General features: G+C 46.2%; 1 protein-coding gene across 1 annotated transcript in view; it reads right to left on the minus strand.

Moving 5' to 3' along the window:
- LOC124795860 (protein nervous wreck) overlaps positions 1 to 21,964 on the minus strand; it is a 737,145-nt gene that overhangs the window by 465,923 nt on the left and 249,258 nt on the right. The window contains exon 2 of the mRNA XM_047259941.1: positions 16,640 to 16,737. Within this exon, the coding sequence (XP_047115897.1) occupies positions 16,640 to 16,737 (98 nt within the window). The remainder of the gene's footprint in view (positions 1 to 16,639; positions 16,738 to 21,964) is intronic.

Consider the following 21,964-nt stretch of genomic DNA (forward strand, 5'->3'; position numbering starts at 1 on the left):
CTTCGCTGCACACCGTAAGCTGACTTGTGGAGATTAAATGTTAGACGTATAAGAACGTATAAGCTAAAACCGTACACAGGTGGGTGTTGGCACAAAATACTATGTTATGTGAACAAAATAACTGGTGAATACACTAAGACGACAAAAATCGTACGATAGCTCCTAATATCGTGTCCGGTCTTTAGCCCGGTGTAGTGCAACAACTCGCCGTGGGTTGGACTCAACAAGTAGCTGGAATCCCCGCAGAAGCACTAACCCGTGCTGTGTCTATAGCCCTCCATAATTGCGAAAGTACGGTCGGTGCAGGATTTTGTGCTCAAACGGACCTCACGCATATGACGCATAAATGCTCGATGATATTCATGTCGGGCTATCTAGATGGCCAAATAATTCGCTAGAAATTTCCAGAATGTCCTTCAAACAAATACCGAACAACTGGGTCGCCTAGATGCAACACTGTCCATGTCCTCCATTACCAGTGTTGAGAAAAAGTGGAAAAACTGTTTTCACTGGGTAAATACACACTGCCCTACACTGTATGTTGTATACGTAAGTATGGATTAGTACAAAACCATTTGGGCTATTGAAAAAAAATCAGGAACTCAATGCATGTAAGATATAAGCAAAATAAAAATGGACTTGGACAGTTTTACATCTGACTTTGCAGATGGCCACTTTTGCATGCAACTGAAATGGACATGGACAGCTTTGAACCTGACTAGTTGTACATGAGGAGAGGATATGGGGTGTATTCAGTTTTAATTTCTTTTAATATTTATGAGGGTACATGGTGTAACAACTGACCTGCAATCCACTTAATACATCATATCTGGAACAATGTCTTCATCTTCTCCTGCTAGGCATTCTGATTCAACTGATGCCCCTGACCCGCTAGACCTAGTAATGTCATGTACCACAACAAGGATTCACGTTCCCTCCAGGACTCATTAGAGTGTTTCTCGAGGAGTTTTGAAACATCCTCCAGTTTCTTTTCATTAACAGGAATTTGTGTGTCCTAAGTGTTTCCCACGTTTGCATACGGACAACGGTAGGTTGATTTCAGAATTATAATTAGGCTCCCCTTGGATTTTTATAGCATTCTGAGAACGTGTATAGCTTTAAGAATAAACAGCTGTAAGATACCACGCGCCGGCCGCGGTGGTCTAGCGGTTCTAGGCGAGCAGTCCGGAACCGCGCGACTGCTACGGTCGCAGGTTCGAATCCTGCCTCGGGCATGGATGTGTGTGATGTCCTTAGGTTAGTTAGGTTTAAGTAGTTCTAAGTTCTAGGGGACTGATGACCACAGATGTTAAGTACCATAGTGCTCAGAGCCATTTGAACCAAGATACCACGCAAGTACAATGTTTACATGCTTATGGTAGCCATCTTGCATTACAGTTACATGACCCCAGCCTTCAATGCGATTTGTCAAAAGGGACAAGGCAAGTTTTGCACCCAACTTACTGATGGACATGGACGGTTTTTAATCTAACCACACTTTTCGTGACATGGAGAGCTTTGAGCATAAATAGCATTTCAAGCATGTGTAAAATGTCATGCTCTACAATCCAAAGTTGCCAACTCATTTTTTTTTAAAGTGGACATGGACAGTTTTGCATCTAAGCGACTCAATTGTAGCCCTGGGACATGACGCATTGTCCTCCATTGTCTGCGAATATGAAGCCTATGAATGGCTTGTATATAGTCTCCATATAACCGAATATAAACATCAGTGATGGGTTCAGTTTGACCAGAGAACCAAGTCCATTCCATGTAAACACGCCCCAAACGGCACTTGCACAGTACCCTCCAGACAACTTAGGTCCACGGATTCGTGGGGTCTGCGCAGCCCTCGAACCCTACCATCAGCTCTTACCAACTGAAATGGGGGCCCTTCTGACGATTTCGCGGTTTTATAGTCGTCTGGCGTCCAACCGATATGGTCACGAGCCCAGGAGAGGCGCTGCAGGCGATGTCGTGCTGTTAGCAAAGGACCTCGCGTCGGCCGTCTGCTGCCATAGCCCATTAAAGCCAAATTTCGCAGCACTGTCCTAACGGATACGTTCGTCATAGGTCCCACATTGATTTCTGACGTTATTTCACGCAGTGTTGCTTCTCTACTAGCACTGACAGCACTGCGCAAACACCGCTGCTCTCGGTCCGTGGCCAGAGGTAATGCCTGAAATTTTGTATTCTCAGCACATCCTTTCCTTGGCTCTGATTTCCGAAATGGAAAGTCCCATGCGACCAGCTCCAACTACCACTCCGCGTTCAGAGTCTGTTAATTCTCGTAGTGCAGCCATTATCACGTCGGAAATCTTTTCACATGAATCATCTGAGTACAATTGACAGCTCAGCCAATGTACTGCCCTTTTGTACCTTGTGTACGTGATACTACCACAATCTGTGTATGTGCATATCACTATCCCATGCCATTTGTATAATGAGCAGGCCGTAAAATTGGAAAATTGGGGTGTGTGTGTGTGTGTGAGGGGGGGGGGGGGGGGGCGAGTGGAGAATGGAGTCTATACAGAGTGGGTGTCGAACAGTTATAACAAGCCTACTATAGGGTTAATACAGAAAATTTATTAGGGAATTTATTAATAAAGGATATAAGTTTTGTTAATACGTTTGTGATCATTGTGAATCTTTGCGAACAAAGCCATTCAGATCATTTAATGTTTTCCTTTATTACGACTTTCCGGTTACTGTTAAACTCAGATAAAATCTTTGAGCTCGTAAAATAAAGTTAAGTGTGGGTTGTTATAAACTTGAGCCTAAACGGGCAAAAACTCATGTCTCGCTTAGACTAACGCCGAACACTGTTTTACGAGTTGTAAATTTTCGTCTGCTGGTGGTAGTAACCGAAAGGTAATAAATGCTTTATTCCCGAATTTCAGTGGTTTATGGCTGCAGCGTTTGATATTGGCTCTTTCATATTGGTGACAAGATAAAGAAACAAGATAGGGTAGAGAGATTCTACTGTCTTATTTCTGCTTCTCCTTAAGACACAATAGTTCACCAGTTGAAGCGAACAGCTTAAAATAGCTTGACAGCAATTGTCATGAATATCAATAGAAATAAGAAAACAACTGTAAGGACACACTTTTATTTATATTCCCACTACAGATTTCGGAGGACTGGATCTCTACCATCAAGTGGACTATCAGTAGTTCGTTGTCTTTCGGTTAGCATCGCTGACGCTAGATCACGGGCCCCGGTTTCGATTCCCGTCCGGATCGCGTATTTTCTCTGCTCGAGGTTGCATATGTGTGTTGTGCTCATCATCATCGACGCCGCAGGTTGCCAAAGTGGCGTCAATAAAAAAAAAGAGTTGAATCAGGCAGCCAAAACCCCACATAAGGGGCCTCCCGATCAAAGATGCCGTACGCACATTTCATTTCATCAAGTGGATTTTTTCTTTTAACATTTGTGGAATATTCCGTCGGTACATAGTGGAACATAGAGATATCGAAAACCTAAACACACATTATTGATGTTCCACGCTAATACTTATTTAATAATTCGTTATGGACTGACTTCCAACTTTCCAGGCCATCTTCAATGATATAAGATTAAACAGAGAGTCTATACAACATCAGCGGGAGTTTACAGCTGTACAATGTTTTTTTTCTAAAGATATGTGGAATTTTACAACTGTATGTGGATACAAAAACAAAAGCATCGAAAAGTAGCTCTCAACAAGAAAATTTTATATTATGCACAAAGTTTAAAAGAATAAAAATGTATAAGCGAAGATTGGTGCACAAGTGAGTATTGGCACGGACTACCATGTTATATGTACAAAATAAAGAGTGAATGTGATGCAAAGGACAAAAAAGAGAGTGGGATGAGGGGGAAGATAGAAAGGAGTGTTCATATTCCCACTGCAGTCTCAAATGTTAACTATTTCTGGACAGGTAGGCCCAAGACAATGGCAAACGTGCCACTGGTTCACCCCACAGAAGACAATAATACGTCAAAGTGCACATTTTCTGAGTACTCCAACATCAACGCAGTAGATGAATTGATTCATTCTGTTAGCGGAAATACGTTGAATATGACGGTCATGCAGTGCTGTGGTCACAATGTGTGGTTCTGATTTTGTTCGTCACTGTGTGCATCCCTCTCTAGGCACCAGTTCCACGCACACATCAATGTTCCAGAAGAAAAACTGTGCGAGCTGAAAAGTCGTGGAACATCTACCAACCACTCTGTCCCATTCTAACTCAGTCACCTGTGTATATCCCTCCACTTACTCTCAAGAGCGCGTGCTGTCATTTGTTTTCACGTGTGCACTTCGTTTAACAGTTCTTGAATGGCTGTAACACTGACATTTTCTCTCACACAACAGAGAATGACACCTGTAGGCTATGTTTTTGTGAACTTAATTACTTGTTGAATGAGATTTTCACTCTGCAACGGAGTGTGCGCTGATATGAAACTTACTGGCAGGTTAAAACTGTGTGCCGGACCGAGACTCGAATTCGGGACCTTTGCCTTTCGCGGGCAAGTGCTCTATCAACTGAGCTACCCAAACACGACTCATGCCCCATCCTCACAGCTTTACTTCTGCCTGTACCTCGTCTCCTACCTTCCAAACTTTGCAGAAGATCTCCTGCGAAATTAGCAGCAATAGCACTCCTGAAAGAAAGAATATTGCGGAGACATGGCTTAGCCACAACCTTGGGGATGTTTCCAGAATGAGATTTTCACTCTGCAGCGCAGTGTGCGCTGATATGAAACTTGCTAGTTTGGAAGGTAGGAGACGAGGTACTGACAGAAGTAAAGCTGTGGGGAGGGGGCGTGAGTCGTTTTTGGGTAGCTCAGTTGGTAGAGCACTTGCCCACGAAAGGCAAAGGTCCCAAGTTCGAGTCTCGGTCAGGCACACAGATCCCCCTGTGGGTCCGGGGATTAGAATAGGCCCGAGGTATTCCTGCCTGTCGTAAGAGGCGACTAAAAGGAGTCCGTCCCCCTCAAGGGGGTAGTTAGCGCCTGCGTCCGGAGACGGACGGTTCCACGACCTATATTTGAGGTCATTTTGGTTTTTCACTTCTTCACGTTTCTTCCTTCCTTTGGTTGGTACCTTACTTTGTTCTTCTCCATCTCACTGTCTTCCTTACTCTTTCCCTTGCCTTCTTCTCCTTGCCTTCTCTGGTCTCCGCCTCGGCGTTTGAGACAGTCTGTCCTCTCTCTCCCACTCTCTCTTCTTTTTCCTCTTCTTCCTTCCTCCCTGTGCGCGCCTGAAGGCCGACCCACGCGTTCGCACGCGTAGCCGGTGACGGGGTAACGCGTAATTCCCCGCCCTGGGTAGACAAGTAAGGCACGCACGTACCTCCTCGTAAAGGCCAGGCCCAGGGAGGGGTAATTGCCTGAGCTGATACCTTCTGACCATGCCGATTGGTCCCTCCGTCTGTTTCTCGGGAGGTGTGACCTGAGGTGTAAACATTCACCTAAGGCGGGAGTGCCCTCTGAGAGGGTCCCCACAAGGAAGGAGCGCGCCATCGGAGACGCTGGCAATCATGGGGGATTCCTCCGCAATGGATTTCTTTCCTTCGTCTCTCTCGACTTCTGCCCATAAACGGAAACTTGACCAGCCACCAGTGATAAAAGTACTACCGCCTGCCCCACAGTTCCTCGTAGTTTCTCGATCTGAGGACGGCAAGGATTTTTCCTCTGTCAACCCTTTCGTTATCCAGAAGGGCGTAGATGCCATAGCCGGATCTGTCAAGTCGTGTACCAGGTTGCGTAATGGTACCTTGTTACTAGAAACTGAAAGCGCCTTTCAGGCACGAAAACTGCTTCGTGCCACACTCCTGTACACGTTCCCTGTCCGGGTGGAGGCTCACCGCACTTTGAATTCGTCTCGTGGTGTGGTATATACTCGATCACTCGACGGATTGACTGACGAGGAGATTCAGTCTTTCCTCGCTGAGCAGGGCGTGACGGCTGTCCATAGGGTCATGAAAAAGGTCAACAGTGACCTTGTACCGACCCGGACACTTTTCTTGACCTTTGATAGTGTTCAGCTGCCGTCGCGTATCAAAGCGGGCTACGAGGTTATTTCTGTTCGCCCCTATATCCCGACACCTACACGCTGCTACCAGTGTCAGCGTTTTAATCACACTCGCCAGTCTTGTTCCAATGCGGCTAAATGTGTCACTTGTGGCAAGGATGCCCATGAGTGTGACTGTCCACCTCCGTCTCCTCGTTGTGTGAACTGTCAGGGTGACCATGCAGCGTCCTCCCGCGACTGTCCCATCTACAAGGAAGAACGCTGTATCCAAGAAATTCGGGTCAAAGAGAAAGTGTCCACCTCGGCTGCTCGCAACCTATTTGCTAGTAGGAAGCCCACGCTGCTCCCAGCGGGAAAATAGAGTACTGTCCTCGCCTCTCCTCGGACTACCAGGGAGATGGCGACGCAGACATGCGATCTGACCTTCAGCACCACGGTCGTCCGTTCGGCAAGTGCTAAGATCGCGCGGTCGACGTCTCCTCTTCTTCCCGTCACCCCTCAGACACAAGTACCTTCATCAGCTTCTGCCAAGACCCAGAAGTCAGATGCACGGGCCTTCAAGAAGGAGCCGTCCCGTGCAGACTTCCTACGTACCACGAACTCCCAGCCGTCGACCAGTACTTCCACTAAACGACCTTCCAAGAAGGCTCATAGGAAGCACAGTTCTCCTTCTCTGCCACGGCGCATTTCTTCTCCCGCGCCACCCAGCGGTTGCCGCCCCAGGCCGTCATCCATTTCGCCTGGCCGCACCGCTGGTAGCCGAACATCTGGCCGTACACTGGCGGAGGAAGCTCCTCCTCCCGGCCATCTTAACGAGATGGCCGATGAACCTATAGAACCAATGGACGATGACTGTTCGCCTACTGATAGCGGCGGCAGTGCTCGCTCGAAGCCAGGCCCTCAGCGGCCTTCGAGGTGACCCCTTCAAAAATGGTTCAAATGGCTCTGAGCACTATGGGACTCAACATCTGTGGTCATAAGTCCCCTAGAACTTAGAACTAATTAAACCTAACTAACCTAAGGACATCACACACATCCATGTCCGAGGCAAGATTCGAACCTGCGACCGTAGCAGTCGTGCGGTTCCTGAATGAGCGCCTAGAACCGCTAGACCACCGCGGCCGGCTGGGTGACCCCTTCTTTCATCTTTCTTTTCTTCTCACGATGGCACTTATTCACTGGAATATTCGCAGCATTCGCTCCAACCTAGAGGACTTGAAGTTGCTGCTCCGCTTGCACCGTCCGCTCGTCGTAGCCCTCCAGGAAACGAAGCTACGCCCATGCGATCACATTGCCTTGGCACACTACACCTCTGTGCGTTTTGACCTACCCCCTGTGGTAGGTATTCCGGCTCATGGCGGGGCTATGTTGCTGGTCTGGGATGATATTTACTACGATCCCATCACATTGCACACCGGCCTGCAGGCAGTTGCCGTCCGAATTACTCTCCTCACTTTTACATTTTCCATTTGTACCGTTTACACTCTATCGTCGTCTGCCGTTACCAGGGCAGACATGATGCAAATTATTGCTCAGCTACCTGCACCATTTTTGTTAACTGGAGACTTCAATGCCCACCATCCCCTTTGGGGCTCTCCAGCATCCTGCCCGAGGGGCTCCCTGTTAGCAGACCTTTTTAACCAGCTCAATCTTGTCTGCCTCAATACTGGCGCCCCTACTTTTCTTTCGGACACATCTCACACCTATTCCCATTTAGACCTCTCTATATGAACTACCCAACTTGCACGCCTGTTTGAGTGGTATGCCCTTTCTGATACATATTCGAGCGACCACTTCCCTTGTGTCATCCATCTCCTGCATCATACCCCCTCTCCGTGCTCAACTAGTTGGAACATCTCCAAAGCAGACTGAGGGCTCTTCTCTTCCAGGGCGACCTTTCAGGATCAAACCTTCACAAGCTGCGATAGTCAGGTCGCACACCTCACGGAAGTCATTCTCACTGGTGCTGAATATTCCATCCCTCACACTACTTCTTCTCCACGTCGCGTACCGGTCCCCAGGTGGACCGCAGCATGTAGAGACGCCTTACGTGCTCGTCGACGTGCTTTACGCACCTTAAACGCCACCCTACGGTGGCGAATTGTATCACTTATAAACGATTACGTGCGCAGTGCCGTCGTATTATTAAAGAAAGCAAGAAAGCCAGCTGGGCTGCTTTCACAAGCACCTTCAACAGTTTTACTCCTTCTTCTGTTGTCTGTCCGCCCCCGGTAGCTGAGTGGTCAGCGCGACAGACTGTCAATCCAAAGGGCCCGGGCTCGATTCCCGGCTGGGTCGGAGATTTTCTCTGCTCAGGGACTGAGTGTTGTGTTGTCCGAATCATCATCATTTCATCCCCATCGACGCGCAAGTAGCCGAAGTGGCGTCAAATCGAAAGACTTGCACCAGGCGAACTGTCTACCCGACGGGAGGCCCTCGTCACACGATATTTCATTTCATTTCTGTTGTCTGGGGTAGCCTGCGCCGGCTATCTGGCACTAAGGTCCACTCACCAGTTTCTGGCTTGACGGTCGCGAATGACGTCCTTGTGGCCCCTGAGGATGTCTCCAATGCCTTCGGCCGTTTTTTCGCAGAGGTTTCGAGCTCCACTCATTACCACCCAGCCTTCCTCCCCCGAAAACAGGCAGAGGAGGCTAGGCCACCTAACTTCCGCTCCTCGAATCGTGAAAGTTATAATGCCCCTTTCACCATGCGGGAACTCGAAAATGCACTTGCCCGGTCACGGTCCTCCGCTCCAGGGCCTGATTCTATTCATATTCAGATGCTGAAGAACCTTTCTCCTGAGGGTAAAGGTTTCCTTCTTCGTACTTATAATCGGATCTGGATTGAGGGACATGTTCCCGCATGCTGGCGCGAGTATATTGTTGTACCGATTCCTAAGCCGGGGAAGGGCAAGCACTTGCCTTCCAGTTATCGACCCATCTCGCTTACCAGCTGTGTCTGTAAGGTGATGGAGCGAATGGACAACTCTCGTTTGGTTTGGCTGCTCGAATCTCGACGCCTACTTACCAATGTACAATGTGGATTTCGTAGGCGCCGCTCTGCTGTTGACCATCTGGTTACCTTGTCCACCTTCATTATGAATAACTTCTTGCGGAAGCGCCCGACCGCGGATGTGTTCTTTGATTTGGAGAAGGCTTACGACACCTGTTGGAGGGCGGGCATTCTCCGCACCATGCATACATGGGGCCTTCGCGGTCGCCTCCCTCTTTTTATTCGTTCCTTTTTAATGGATCGACAGTTCAGGGTAAGTGTGGGTTCTGTCCTGTCAGACACCTTTCACCAGGAGAATGGGGTGCCACAGTGCTCAGTTTTGAGCGTCGCTCTCTTCGCCATAGCGATCGATCCAATAATGGATTGCCTCCCAGCTGATGTATCAGGCTCCCTTTTCGTGGACGATTTTACCATCTACTGCAGCGCGCAGCGTACATGTTTCCTGGAGCGCTGTCTTCAGCGTTCTCTTGACCATCTTTACTCCTGGAGTGTCGCCAATGGCTTCCGTTTTTCTGCCGAGAAGACGGTCTGTATTAACTTCTGGCGCTACGAAGAGTTTCTCCCACCGTCCTTACGACTCGGTCCCGTTGCTCTCCCATTCGTGGAGACAACAAAATTTTTAGGTCTTACATTTGACAGGAAACTTAGCTGGTCTCCACATGTGTCTTATTTGGCTGCCCGTTATACCCGTTCTCTAAATGTCCTCCGTGTTCTCAGTGGTATGTCGTGGGGAGCGGATCGAACCGTCCTACTTCGCCTATATTGGTCGATCGTCCGCTCAAAGCCGGATTATGGGAGCTTCGTATACTTCTCTGCACGGCCGTCCATCTTACGCCGCCTCAACTCCATACAACATCGGGGTTTACGTCTTGCGATCGGAGCGTTTTATACTAGTCCCGTCGAGAGTCTTCATGCTGAAGCCGGTGAATTGCCACTGACCTACCGGCACGATATACTGCTTTGTCGGTATGCCTGTCGGCTACTGTCAATGCCCGACCACCCGTCTTATCGTTCCTTTTTTGACGACTCTCTCGATCGTCAATACGGGTTGTATGTCTCTGCCCTGCTACCCCCTGGAGTTCGCTTTCGTCGCCTCCTTCAACACCTTGATTTTTCACTCCCTGCAACCTTTAGAGTGGGCGAGAGCCACACGCCACCTTGGCTCCAGGCTCAGGTTCGCGTTCACCTTGACCTCAGCTCGCTCCCAAGGAGGTTACCCCCGGTTCGGTATACCACTCCCGTTTTGTCGAACTTCGTTCGAAGTTCATTAATATGACCTTCATTTATACAGATGGCTCTAAGACCAATGACGGTGTCGGTTGTTCTTTTATTGCCGGGGCGCAAAGTTTCAAATACCGGCTCCATGGCCATTGTTCGGTCTTCACAGCTGAGCTCTTTGCCCTCTACCAAGCTGTTCTTTATATCTGCCGCCACCGACATTCTGCTTATGTCATCTGCTCCGATTCCCTGAGCGCCATCCAGAGCCTCAGTGATCCGTATCCGGTTCACCCTTTCGTGCACCGGATCCAACGCTCTCTTCAGTAGCTGGTGGACGACGGTTCTCCGGTTAGCTTTATTTGGGTTCCTGGCCATGTCGGTATCCCTGGGAACAAAGCTGCAGATGCCGCGGCCAAGGCTGCGGTCCTGCAGCCTCGGACAGCTTCTTGTTGTGTCCCTTCATCAGATTGTAGCAGGGTCATTTGTCGGCGCATTTTATCGCTGTGGCATGCCGATTGGGCTGCACTTACGGACAACAAGCTTCGGGCCTTGAAACCTCTTCCCGCGGCTTGAACGTCCTCCTCACGCCCCTCTCGGCGGGAGGAGGTAGTTTTGGCCCGGTTACGAATTGGACACTGCCGGTTCAGCCATCGCCATCTGCTGACGGCTGCGCCGGCGCCGTTCTGCCCATGTGGGCAATTGCTGACGGTCCGCCACATTTTAACGCCCTGTCCGGATTTTACTACACTGCGTCTTGATCTTGGCCTGCCATGTACTCTCGATGCCATTTTAGCGAATGACCCAGGAGCAGCTGCTCGCGTTCTTCGTTTTATCAACTTGACCAACCTGTCTAAGGACATTTGATTATGCTGTTTTTTAATCCTATGCCTGTCGATCTTTTATCGTGTTTTCCCTTTTAGTTGCTGTTTTAAACTTGTGCCTCGCGGTGCATTCCTAACGTAGTCTGGGCGCTAATGATCGTTGAATTTGTGCGCCATAAAACCACAAAAAAAAGGCACACAGATTTAATCTGCCAGGAGGTTTCATATCAGCGCACACTCCGCTGCAGAGTGAAAATTTCATTCTTGAAACATCCCCAAGGCTTTGGCTAAGACATGTCTCCACAATATCCTTTCTTTCAGGGCTGCTAGTTCTGCTAGGTTCGCAGGAGAGCTTCTGAAAGTTTGGAAGGTAGGACACGAGGTACTTTCAAAAGTAAAGCTGTGAGGACGGGGCGTGAGTCGTACGTGGGTATCTCAGTTGCTAGAGCACTTTCCCGCGAAAAGCAAAGGTGCCAATATCGAGTCTCGGTCCGGCACACAGTTTTAATCTAACTGCTTGTTACTAAAACGTAATCTACCAAACTTCTAAATTCGTGTTGATTGTTTCTGACTGTTTTAATTTCCACTGTAATTAATATACTTGGTAGGTGTCCCTTATAACTTGCATACTGAATACTCTGCGTACTATAGAACATCTATATATATATAGTTTGTACATGACGTCCTCGCTGACTTTTCAGAAGGCTTGGAGGAGGCAGGGGGGGGGGGGGGGGGGAGGAGAAGGGCGTGGAAGATAGCCTACCAAACCCCAACGCACTGGCAGCAGCAGGGAGATTAGCTGCGTTTTTTTCCTCACACAGCCCTGACATACCGTGTGCTTGCTGGCAAGTGCGACAGGGCACAACAACAACTTCATAACGGCTACAGTACCCACAAGTTCTGTGTTGACAGACCTCCAACGTTGGCAGCGGTCTGTCAGCAAACACTCGTGGCCCAAAGTGGACTCACTTCTACCGGCTTCAGCCGATCCAGAGCTAGGAAACCTCGTTCAGGATGTTGTGAACAGACTACACAGCTTCCTGTGTAATGAAGGTAAAATTGAACCTCTGTCCTCAGTGGAGTTCAGTGGCTCCAGTGAGGAATGGTTCAATGCAGCTTGAGCATCCTGTCCTGCTTCGCCACTGCGTTTCCAAATCAACGTCCTCAAGCTGCAGCCAGACGAGCCAGCTGGCAGCTTATCAAGCTCTGCTGCCAACACCGGCGAAACGCTGAGCCAGCACGGCAGTAGCCTCTGTTCTGCCATTTTCTGCAGCACAGTTTACCAAACTGGGTACTGTCGCATGTTTCTGGGTCTCAAATGTAATTAAATCAAGGCGCACCAGTATAAATGCACAATCCTCACACTAAATGGAGACCATCTATACCCCAAAGAAGAGTACATCCAGAATAATATAGTCAGTAGATGTGGAACTGGCAGGGCATGTGTGGGGAAAGCAGTAGTGGTTGAGGTTGTGGGAAGGCGCTGTAGGGGAATTGCCAAGCGGTGGAGGGGAAATGCCATTCTGAACTGAAGCCTATGCTCACATTTTTTGTAAATATTAAGTGGATCCCCTCCATGTCCTCACTTTCGTGGTGACCATTCGAAAAGATCTACTGTCACCTCTGATTTGCTTAATATCTAGAAAGAATTAACTGGAGCCCCTCCATGCCCACATTTGCATGGTGACCATTCAAAACGATCTACTGTCACCTCTCCTTTTGTTAGTATATAGAAAGAATTCCGCTGAAAACGCAACAAAAGCAGCGATTATTTCCGTCTGGCTTTTTAACTTTCAGAGAAACGTCATGAGTGAAGAATTTTGAGTACAACCTACATTTGCTTCTTTTTTCAAAACACAGCAGAATTTACACAGTGTCATCTCACTAACATGTTGTGAAACGCAACTGCAATAGAATTCGGATATGGTGGTTTATTGAGTTTTTTAAGTAAGGAACTGCGGAAAAGTAAGGTCAATAGATGCTGTTCCAAAACCACTTAGCATTTCTCATTTCACCATCCCTTCACCCAAGTCATAATGGCAGAACTGATATTATATAACAAGTGTAAATGAGTTTTGGGAACTATGGTTGGACTTTCCTCTGTTAAACCCAGCCCTTTAGACCATTGAATAAGAACTGAATGAAGCATAAAACATAATCTGAAGGTCGAATGATTATTGAGCAGTAGGTGTTTGTGTTTCCTAGTGAGTTTCTAGTGACGTAGTAACGTGTTCATAAAGTGAAAGTGCTGTAAGTTTCGGATACAAAGTATGATTATTGTATGTAGGAAGTTTTGTACTGATCGAAGATGACTTGATCACGAACGACAAGGAGAGTTGCTTCTCATAGGTGGTTGGAGTGCGTATTCCTAATATACTCATAGCACCAAGACATGGCACAGGTATACTACTCCAGAACATCCTTCCATGCCTTCAGTTTTATTCATTCTACTCATTACATTTCGAGACTGCTTAGTATTGTATACTGCCAAATTACTGCTATTTTTTTCAATATTTTTGATTCTTTAAATAAGTTCAGCAACAGAATTAAAGAATCACTTTATCGAAACCCCTTAATTGTCTCCCACTCCGACGTTGAAGTTTGAAATTAGGCTCAAAGGTATCTGACAGCTTCCTCTGTAATGGTGCTGAAGCGTGGCGCCCTGCGACGTCATCCTCGAGCACGAGGACGCTTAAAGCAGTAAGGTGTCACAAATGCGAAAAATGGGACAGAAGTTCATGTGTCGTGTAAGGTGGGTTAATTATGGTACATTGGCACTAAATTTCACCAAAATTCTAACCAACGTCACTGCAGACGCTTCACATAATGTGAAGGTAGCACACCCCCACACCACCATCTTCCCCACATTTAACCCCTTCGTTTGACGCCTCTGCGTTGGAGATCAGAATTGCGACGCCCAGCGTTGAAATCACGCGGTTTTCTTATCGGTGGCCGAGGAAAACATTTCAAACATACCTCCACTCAGAAGCGACACGAATTGGCCTCGGGGGGTAGCATAAAGGATGTCAATGAAACCACTCCTTTCCTCAGAGCGTTTATTTCCACACATTTCACGCTCGAAAACGACAGTTAGCAGTCTGATGGGCAACAGGAGGACATTATTAACAACAAGTTTGTTTGTGTGGCCATCCTCCTCAGCAAGCATATAAATACTTGTTTTGTAAATAAAACTGCCTTTTCCTGCTGCTAGTTATTTTATTTATCCCATACACGTATCAGCTTCTCCTGTTCTAAGGCATCATCAGTGGAATCTATAACGATACAGCTTTGTTAGTTTTAGATTATTTTCGTAAAAAAGGCAATTACTTACGATTTGGTGAACTGCGTTTCCTCACATCTGGTCTGGAGGTCGCACTACCACTTTTATCACTGCCATATAATCACATCTTTACGTAAATATTGGAACTCCATTACGTGTTTCATCTTCTTTGGTATGTTTACCTATTTGTTGCCAACCGAACGAAGTATATGTTGGAGACTAACTTCTATTTATGATGTTTATACAGTGTATGTGTATGAGTGTGAGAGAGAGAGAGGGGGATAGAGCCGACGAGTTTTATTTTTTCCTTTTTTTTGGGGGGGGGAGGAGGAGGGGGTTGTGCGGGTGAACTAGCTGTTAGAGAGTGGTTGGACAAAAAAATAAAACTCGTCGGCTCTATCCCCCCTCTCTTTCTCACTCATACACACACACTGTATAAACATCGTAAATAGAAGTTAGTCTCCAACATATACTTCGTTAGGTCGGCAACAAATAGGTAAACATACCAAAGAAGATGAAACACGTAATGGAGTTCCAATATTTACGTAAAGATGTGATTATATGGCAGTGATAAAAGCGGTATTGCGACCTCCAGACCAAATGTGAGGAAACGAAGATCAGGAAATCGTAAGTACTTTTTTTTACAAAAAAAGTCGCGAAGTGAACTATTTAATAATCTAAAACCAACAAAACTCTATCTTTATAGATCCCAGTTATGATGCCTTAGAACAGGAGAAGGCAAAACGCGTATGGGATAAATAAAGTAACTAGCAACAGGAAAAGGCAGTTTTATTTACAAGACAAGTATTTATTATTAACAACATTTGACAATGCTGACATCTGCGGACATTTCAACCCTTCTCTAAGGACTGCATCCCCATTGAACATGATCGCACCCCTTTGGAGTGCATGTGCAACTGAATTTTTTGCTCTTATGCACAGGGTGGAACCGCTAGGAACCATTCATAAGCTTTACACGAAATTTGAATGTGATACGAATAAGAAAAGGATATTATACGTTTTCAGCCCTCCTGTTTCGCGCTCTCCTCTGGCGTGATCATGGGACGGTGCGTGAATAAAATGACAGAATCCCTCTAAGGCCCCCCTCCCCCTCCAGTTCGACAATACTCTCGGTGACACCCGCACAACTTTATTGAGAATTTTAAAAACGTACCTCTACTGAGGCAACCTGTAAACCAGTCCTAGGTGCCTGTTATCAGGCTTCTGGAATCGGAGGGATGTCGAGCAGTTGTCAGCATGTAGGCACCTTGGAGTACGTCACAGATTATCTCAGTACAGGTAACTTTTTAAAATCCTTAGTAAATGTGGGCAGGTGCCACTGAGGTTGTTGTCAAACTGATGGATCTTGGGGGATCCTATGACGTTTTACTCAGACTTGTATGGGCTGCAGGAGGGCTGAAAATGCATAAGCTGCATAAGCTGCTGCTTCGGATCACGTTCAAAATTCGTGGAATGGTTCCGAACGGTCCGTAGTGGTTCCGACCTGCAAAAATTGTGGTCACGATGCCCTCCACAGGGGTGCAGCACCAAAGGGTTGAAACGTCTGTGGAGGTCAGCAGTATCAAAGGTTGACAAAAACGTCGTCCTGTTGCCCATCACACTGCGAACTGTCGTTTTCGAGCGCCGGATGTGTGGGAATCAACGCCCCAAGGAAAGGGGTGGTTTCATTGCCGTCCTTTATGCCAACCCACAGGCCCTTTTCCGGTAGATTCTGAGCAGCGGTGTGTCTGAAATGTTTCCTCGGCTACCCATAACGAAAGCGCGTAATTTCAACGGTGGACGTCGCCTTTCTGATCTTCATTGCAGAAGCGTCAAAAAAAGGGGTGGAATGCGCGTAAGAGGGGTGTGACGTCCTCCCATCGTGTGCCACGTCCACGTAACGTTGGGAAGAATTGTGGTGAAATTTAGTGCCAATACAACATTATTAACTCACAGAAACTTCTGAGGTCGGAGCTGACGTCGCAGGGTGCAACGCTTTTGCGCCGGTACAGAAGAATGTTTTTGGTAGCTTTCAGTCAAACTCCAAGCTTCTGCGTCAGAATGAGAATTAATTACGGGGTTCCAAAAACGTGATCCTTTAATTGTTTAGCACAGTGTATTTTATAGCTTCGTGGGCCTGATTCTTTCATTCTAAACCTAACATCAACCGAAATAGACATGCCTGCTTAACGCAATGTGCAGAACATAAATTGATTGCTAATTTAAAGAAGAATGTGGCTGTTACAGCTCTGTAGTTACCAGACGTAAACTTAAATCAGCATCACTCACCGGATGTCCTCCAGCAGGTCACACTCATGCTGGTTCTTGGCTTGCAGCTTTGTCACTTGCTCCGAGTGGAACTTCGTGAGGAACTTGGCATAGGTCCCCTGTAACAAGCAGAAACGTAGATGAGCCACTGGTCAGTGGGTGAATGCAGTATGTCAGTAAAAGCCTCAATTGTTCATCCATCATATGAAGGGCTTATTTCAAGAGTGGTACAAGTTCATTTTTGTTCATTCTGAGATACAGAGTCCTAAAGTTAAATGAGCGCTGAAAAATCTGCAGTTGAGATACCAGAAATACTCAAGTATAAACCTCTAGAATAAGTGGGCATTTTCCCGTACGACAATTTCCCGAGTGCATCGTATATATCAGGAATCCGGTAAAGCATCAAATCTGCGACATCGGTGCGGCTGGAAAAAGATCCTGCAATAATGGGATCAACAACGACTGAAGAGAATCGTTCAACGTGACAGAAGTGCAAGTCTTCCGCAGATTTCTGCAGATTTCAATGCTGGGCCATCAACAAGTGTCAGCGTGCAAACCATTCAACGAAATATCATAGAGATGGGCTTTCGGAGCAGAAGGCCCACTCTTGTACCCTGTATCACTGCACGACACAAAGCTTTACGCCTTGCCTGGGCCCATCGACACCGACTTTGGACTGCTGATGACTGGAAACATGTTGCCTGGTCGGAAGAGTCTCGTTTCAAATTGTATCGAACGGATGGACGTATACAGGTATGGAGACAACCTCATGAATCCATGGACAATGCGTGTCAGCAGAGGCCTGTTCAAGCTGGTGGAGGCTCTATAATGGTGTAAGGCGTGTGCTGCTGGTGCGATACGAAGCCTCTAATACGTCTAGATACGATTCTGACAGGTGACACGTACGAAAGCATTCTGTCTGATCACATGCATCCATTCATGTCCATTGTGCATTTCGACGGACTTATGCAATCCCATGAGGACAATTCGACACCCCAAACGTCCAGAATCGCTATAGAGTGGCTCCAGGAACACTCTTCTGAGTTTAAACATTTCAGCTGGCCACCAGACTCCCCAAACATGAACATTATTAAGCATATCTGTAATGCTTTGCAACGTGCTATTCGGAAGAGATCTCCATCCCTCAAATTCTTACGGATTTATGGAGTGCGGCAGGTGTACCAGTTCCTTTGGCTCTTCAGTGTACAACGCCAACCAAATCAGGACATGGATACAGGCCGGAGGAGGTGCAACGTCATACTGGCAAATGGGCTGAAACTGGGAAATTCTTTATCAGTAAACTCTTCCGGGCTAAGTTGCCGTGGTCGATCTGTAGAACTTCTTCTCCCTGACGTTTCGTTCTCAACTACGGAGAACATCTTCCGAGGTGAGTCGACGACTGGCTGCTAGGAGCTGGGGCCGCCGCTTATATAGAGATCGTAGGGGGCGCCACCACACGTCACATGGCGTCGATGTGCAGCTATCTCTGGCTATCGTCTGTTCTCTCGATTGCAGGCAATCGATTGTCACGTGATTGATGCAACGTCGACCGCCATATCTTATCCAATTTTAATCCTTCTTCTTTACGATTAAAATTGTATTGATGTTTGTGGATTTCAATTGCCTCTCTATACATACGTGTATAATAGTGCGACGTCCTCGCTAGCACGCTTGTTTCACCAAATTTTATGTCGTGATCTCCATCCTTAAAAACATGTTCCGCTACTGCCGATTTGTCGATATGTCCCAAGCGACAGTTTCTTTTGTGCTCCGTCAACCGTGTATTGATGCTTCTTTTGGTAGTTCCTATGTAAACCCTGCCGCAACTACACGGAATTTTATATACCCCTGGGGTGGCTAGGGGGTGACGAGCATCTTTTGTTGATCTTAGGCATTCACTAATTTTCTTAGTAGGTCTAAAAATGGTCTCTACCTGAAACTTGGCTAGTACTTTTCCAGTGCGATCCGTGATATTATGGATGAACGGAAGAAATACTTTTCCAGCTGATGGTTGTTGCTGTCTCCTATTTTTAGGCATTTTCCTATTTGGGTGAAGTGCTCGATTAATCTCGTTTTTTGTATAACCATTTTTCGCAAAGGCCATTCGTAAATGATTTAGTTCTTCTTGTAAGTAGCCTGGTTCACACATATTATTGGCCCTATCCACTAGTGTTTTTATGACCCCCCTCTTTTGCCTAGGGTGGTGGTTTGAGTTCTTATGGAGGTAGCGATCGGTATGCGTACCTTTCCTGTAGACCTTATGGCCTAAGGTCCCATCCGCCCGTTTGATAACTGATACATCCAAGAAGTTAAGTTGTCCATTCTTCTCCTTCTCCACAGTAAATTTAATCTTTGGGTTGATGCTATTTAAGTGTACCAGAAAATCATTCAAGTCTTCTTCCTCATGATTCCATAGTACAAAGGTATCATCCACATACCGATACCACTTCGAGGGGCTTTTTTTGGCCGACTGCAATGCTTGATGTTCAAAATATTCCATGAATAAATTCGCAGTTGCGGGACTTAGGGGACTTCCCATGGCTACCCCATCGATCTGTTCATAAAATTCACCATTATACTGAAAATAGGTTGAGGATAGACAGTGTTGGAACAAGGCTACTATATCAGTAGGGAACATATTGGCTATATGGGAGAGAGCTTCATCAACTGGAACCATCGTGAACAAAGACACTATATCAAAACTGACAAGTATGTCATTAGGACCGACAGTAATTTCCCTCAATTTCTCAATGAAGTGTAGAGAGTTTTTAATATGACTCTCAGTTTTGCCTATGTGAGGTTGTAACAAAGAGGCAAGGTGTCTGGCTAGTTCTTGGGTAGGAGCTCCAATTGCGCTGACTATTGGTCTCAAAGGAACATCAGGTTTATGTATCTTTGGTAATCCATATAATCTCGGAGGATAAGCCTCCGTTTCACAAAGATACTTTTTAACTTCTGTAGGAATTGAAGACTGTTTTATCAGACGCTTGGTGGCATTCAGCACATTCGTTGTGGGATCCTTTTTCAACTTCTTGTATGTGCTGGGTTGCAGGAGATCACTGATCTTCTTGTGATAATCCTCAGTATTCATTAAAACAGTAACATTTCCCTGTTTTATCGGACGCTTGGTGGCATTCAGCACATTCGTTGTGGGATCCTTTTTCAACTTCTTGTATGTGCTGGGTTCCAGGAGATCACTGATCTTCTTGTGATAATCCTCAGTATTCATTAAAACAGTAACATTTCCCTTGTTTTCCAGTATTCATTAAAACAGTAACATTTCCCTCAGTATTCATTAAAACAAGGGAAATGTTACTGTTTTAATGAATACTGGAAAACAAGGGAAATGTTACTGTTCCCCTTGTTTTCCAGTATTCATTAAAACAGTAACATTTCCCTCAGTATTCATTAAAACAAGGGAAATGTTACTGTTTTAATGAATACTGGAAAACAAGGGAAATGTTACTGTTTTAATGAATACTGAGGATTATCACAAGAAGATCAGTGATCTCCTGGAACCCAGCACATACAAGAAGTTGAAAAAGGATCCCACAACGAATGTGCTGAATGCCACCAAGCGTCTGATAAAACAGTCTTCAATTCCTACAGATGTTAAAAAGTATCTTTGTGAAACGGAGGCTTATCCTCCGAGATTATATGGATTACCAAAGATACATAAACCTGATGTTCCTTTGAGACCAATAGTCAGCGCAGTTGGAGCTCCTACCCAAGAACTAGCCAGACACCTTGCCTCTTTGTTACAACCTCACATAGGCAAAACTGAGAGTCATATTAAAAACTCTCTACACTTCATTGAGAAATTGAGGGAAATTACTGTCGGTCCTAATGACATACTTGTCAGTTTTGATATAGTGTCTTTGTTCACGATGGTTCCAGTTGATGAAGCTCTCTCCCATATAGCCAATATGTTCCCTACTGATATAGTAGCCTTGTTCCAACACTGTCTATCCTCAACCTATTTTCAGTATAATGGTGAATTTTATGAACAGATCGATGGGGTAGCCATGGGAAGTCCCCTAAGTCCTGCAATTGCGAATTTATTCATGGAATATTTTGAACATCAAGCATTGCAGTCGGCCAAAAAAAGCCCCTCGAAGTGGTATCGGTATGTGGATGATACCTTTGTACTATGGAATCATGAGGAAGAAGACTTGAATGATTTTCTGGTACACTTAAATAGCATCAACCCAAAGATTAAATTTACTATGGAGAAGGAGAAGAATGGACAACTTAACTTCTTGGATGTATCAGTTATCAAACGGGCGGATGGGACCTTAGGCCATAAGGTCTACAGGAAAGGTACGCATACCGATCGCTACCTCCATAAGAACTCAAACAACCACCCTAGGCAAAAGAGGGGGGTCATAAAAACACTAGTGGATAGGGCCAATAATATTTGTGAACCAGGCTACTTACAAGAAGAACTAAATCATTTACGAATGGCCTTTGCGAAAAATGGTTATACAAAAAACGAGATTAATCGAGCACTTCACCCAAATAGGAAAATGCCTAAAAATAGGAGACAGCAACAACCATCAGCTGGAAAAGTATTTCTTCCGTTCATCCATAATATCACGGATCGCACTGGAAAAGTACTAGCCAAGTTTCAGGTAGAGACCATTTTTAGACCTACTAAGAAAATTAGTGAATGCCTAAGATCAACAAAAGATGCTCGTCACCCCCTAGCCACCCCAGGGGTATATAAAATTCCGTGTAGTTGCGGCAGGGTTTACATAGGAACTACCAAAAGAAGCATCAATACACGGTTGACGGAGCACAAAAGAAACTGTCGCTTGGGACATATCGACAAATCGGCAGTAGCGGAACATGTTTTTAAGGATGGAGATCACGACATAAAATTTGGTGAAACAAGCGTGCTAGCGAGGACGTCGCACTATTATACACGTATGTATAGAGAGGCAATTGAAATCCACAAACATCAATACAATTTTAATCGTAAAGAAGAAGGATTAAAATTGGATAAGATATGGCGGTCGACGTTGCATCAATCACGTGACAATCGATTGCCTGCAATCGAGAGAACAGACGATAGCCAGAGATAGCTGCACATCGACGCCATGTGACGTGTGGTGGCGCCCCCTACGATCTCTATATAAGCGGCGGCCCCAGCTCCTAGCAGCCAGTCGTCGACTCACCTCGGAAGATGTTCTCCGTAGTTGAGAACGAAACGTCAGGGAGAAGAAGTTCTACAGATCGACCACGGCAACTTAGCCCGGAAGAGTTTACTGATAAAGACGCCGGCCGTGAAAGCCTACATGGAATGATGGGAAATTCTTTGTAAATTTGACACGATACTTAGTCACA

Source organism: Schistocerca piceifrons, chromosome 4, assembly GCF_021461385.2.
Source record: "Schistocerca piceifrons isolate TAMUIC-IGC-003096 chromosome 4, iqSchPice1.1, whole genome shotgun sequence".
NCBI classification, from domain to species: domain Eukaryota; kingdom Metazoa; phylum Arthropoda; class Insecta; order Orthoptera; family Acrididae; genus Schistocerca; species Schistocerca piceifrons.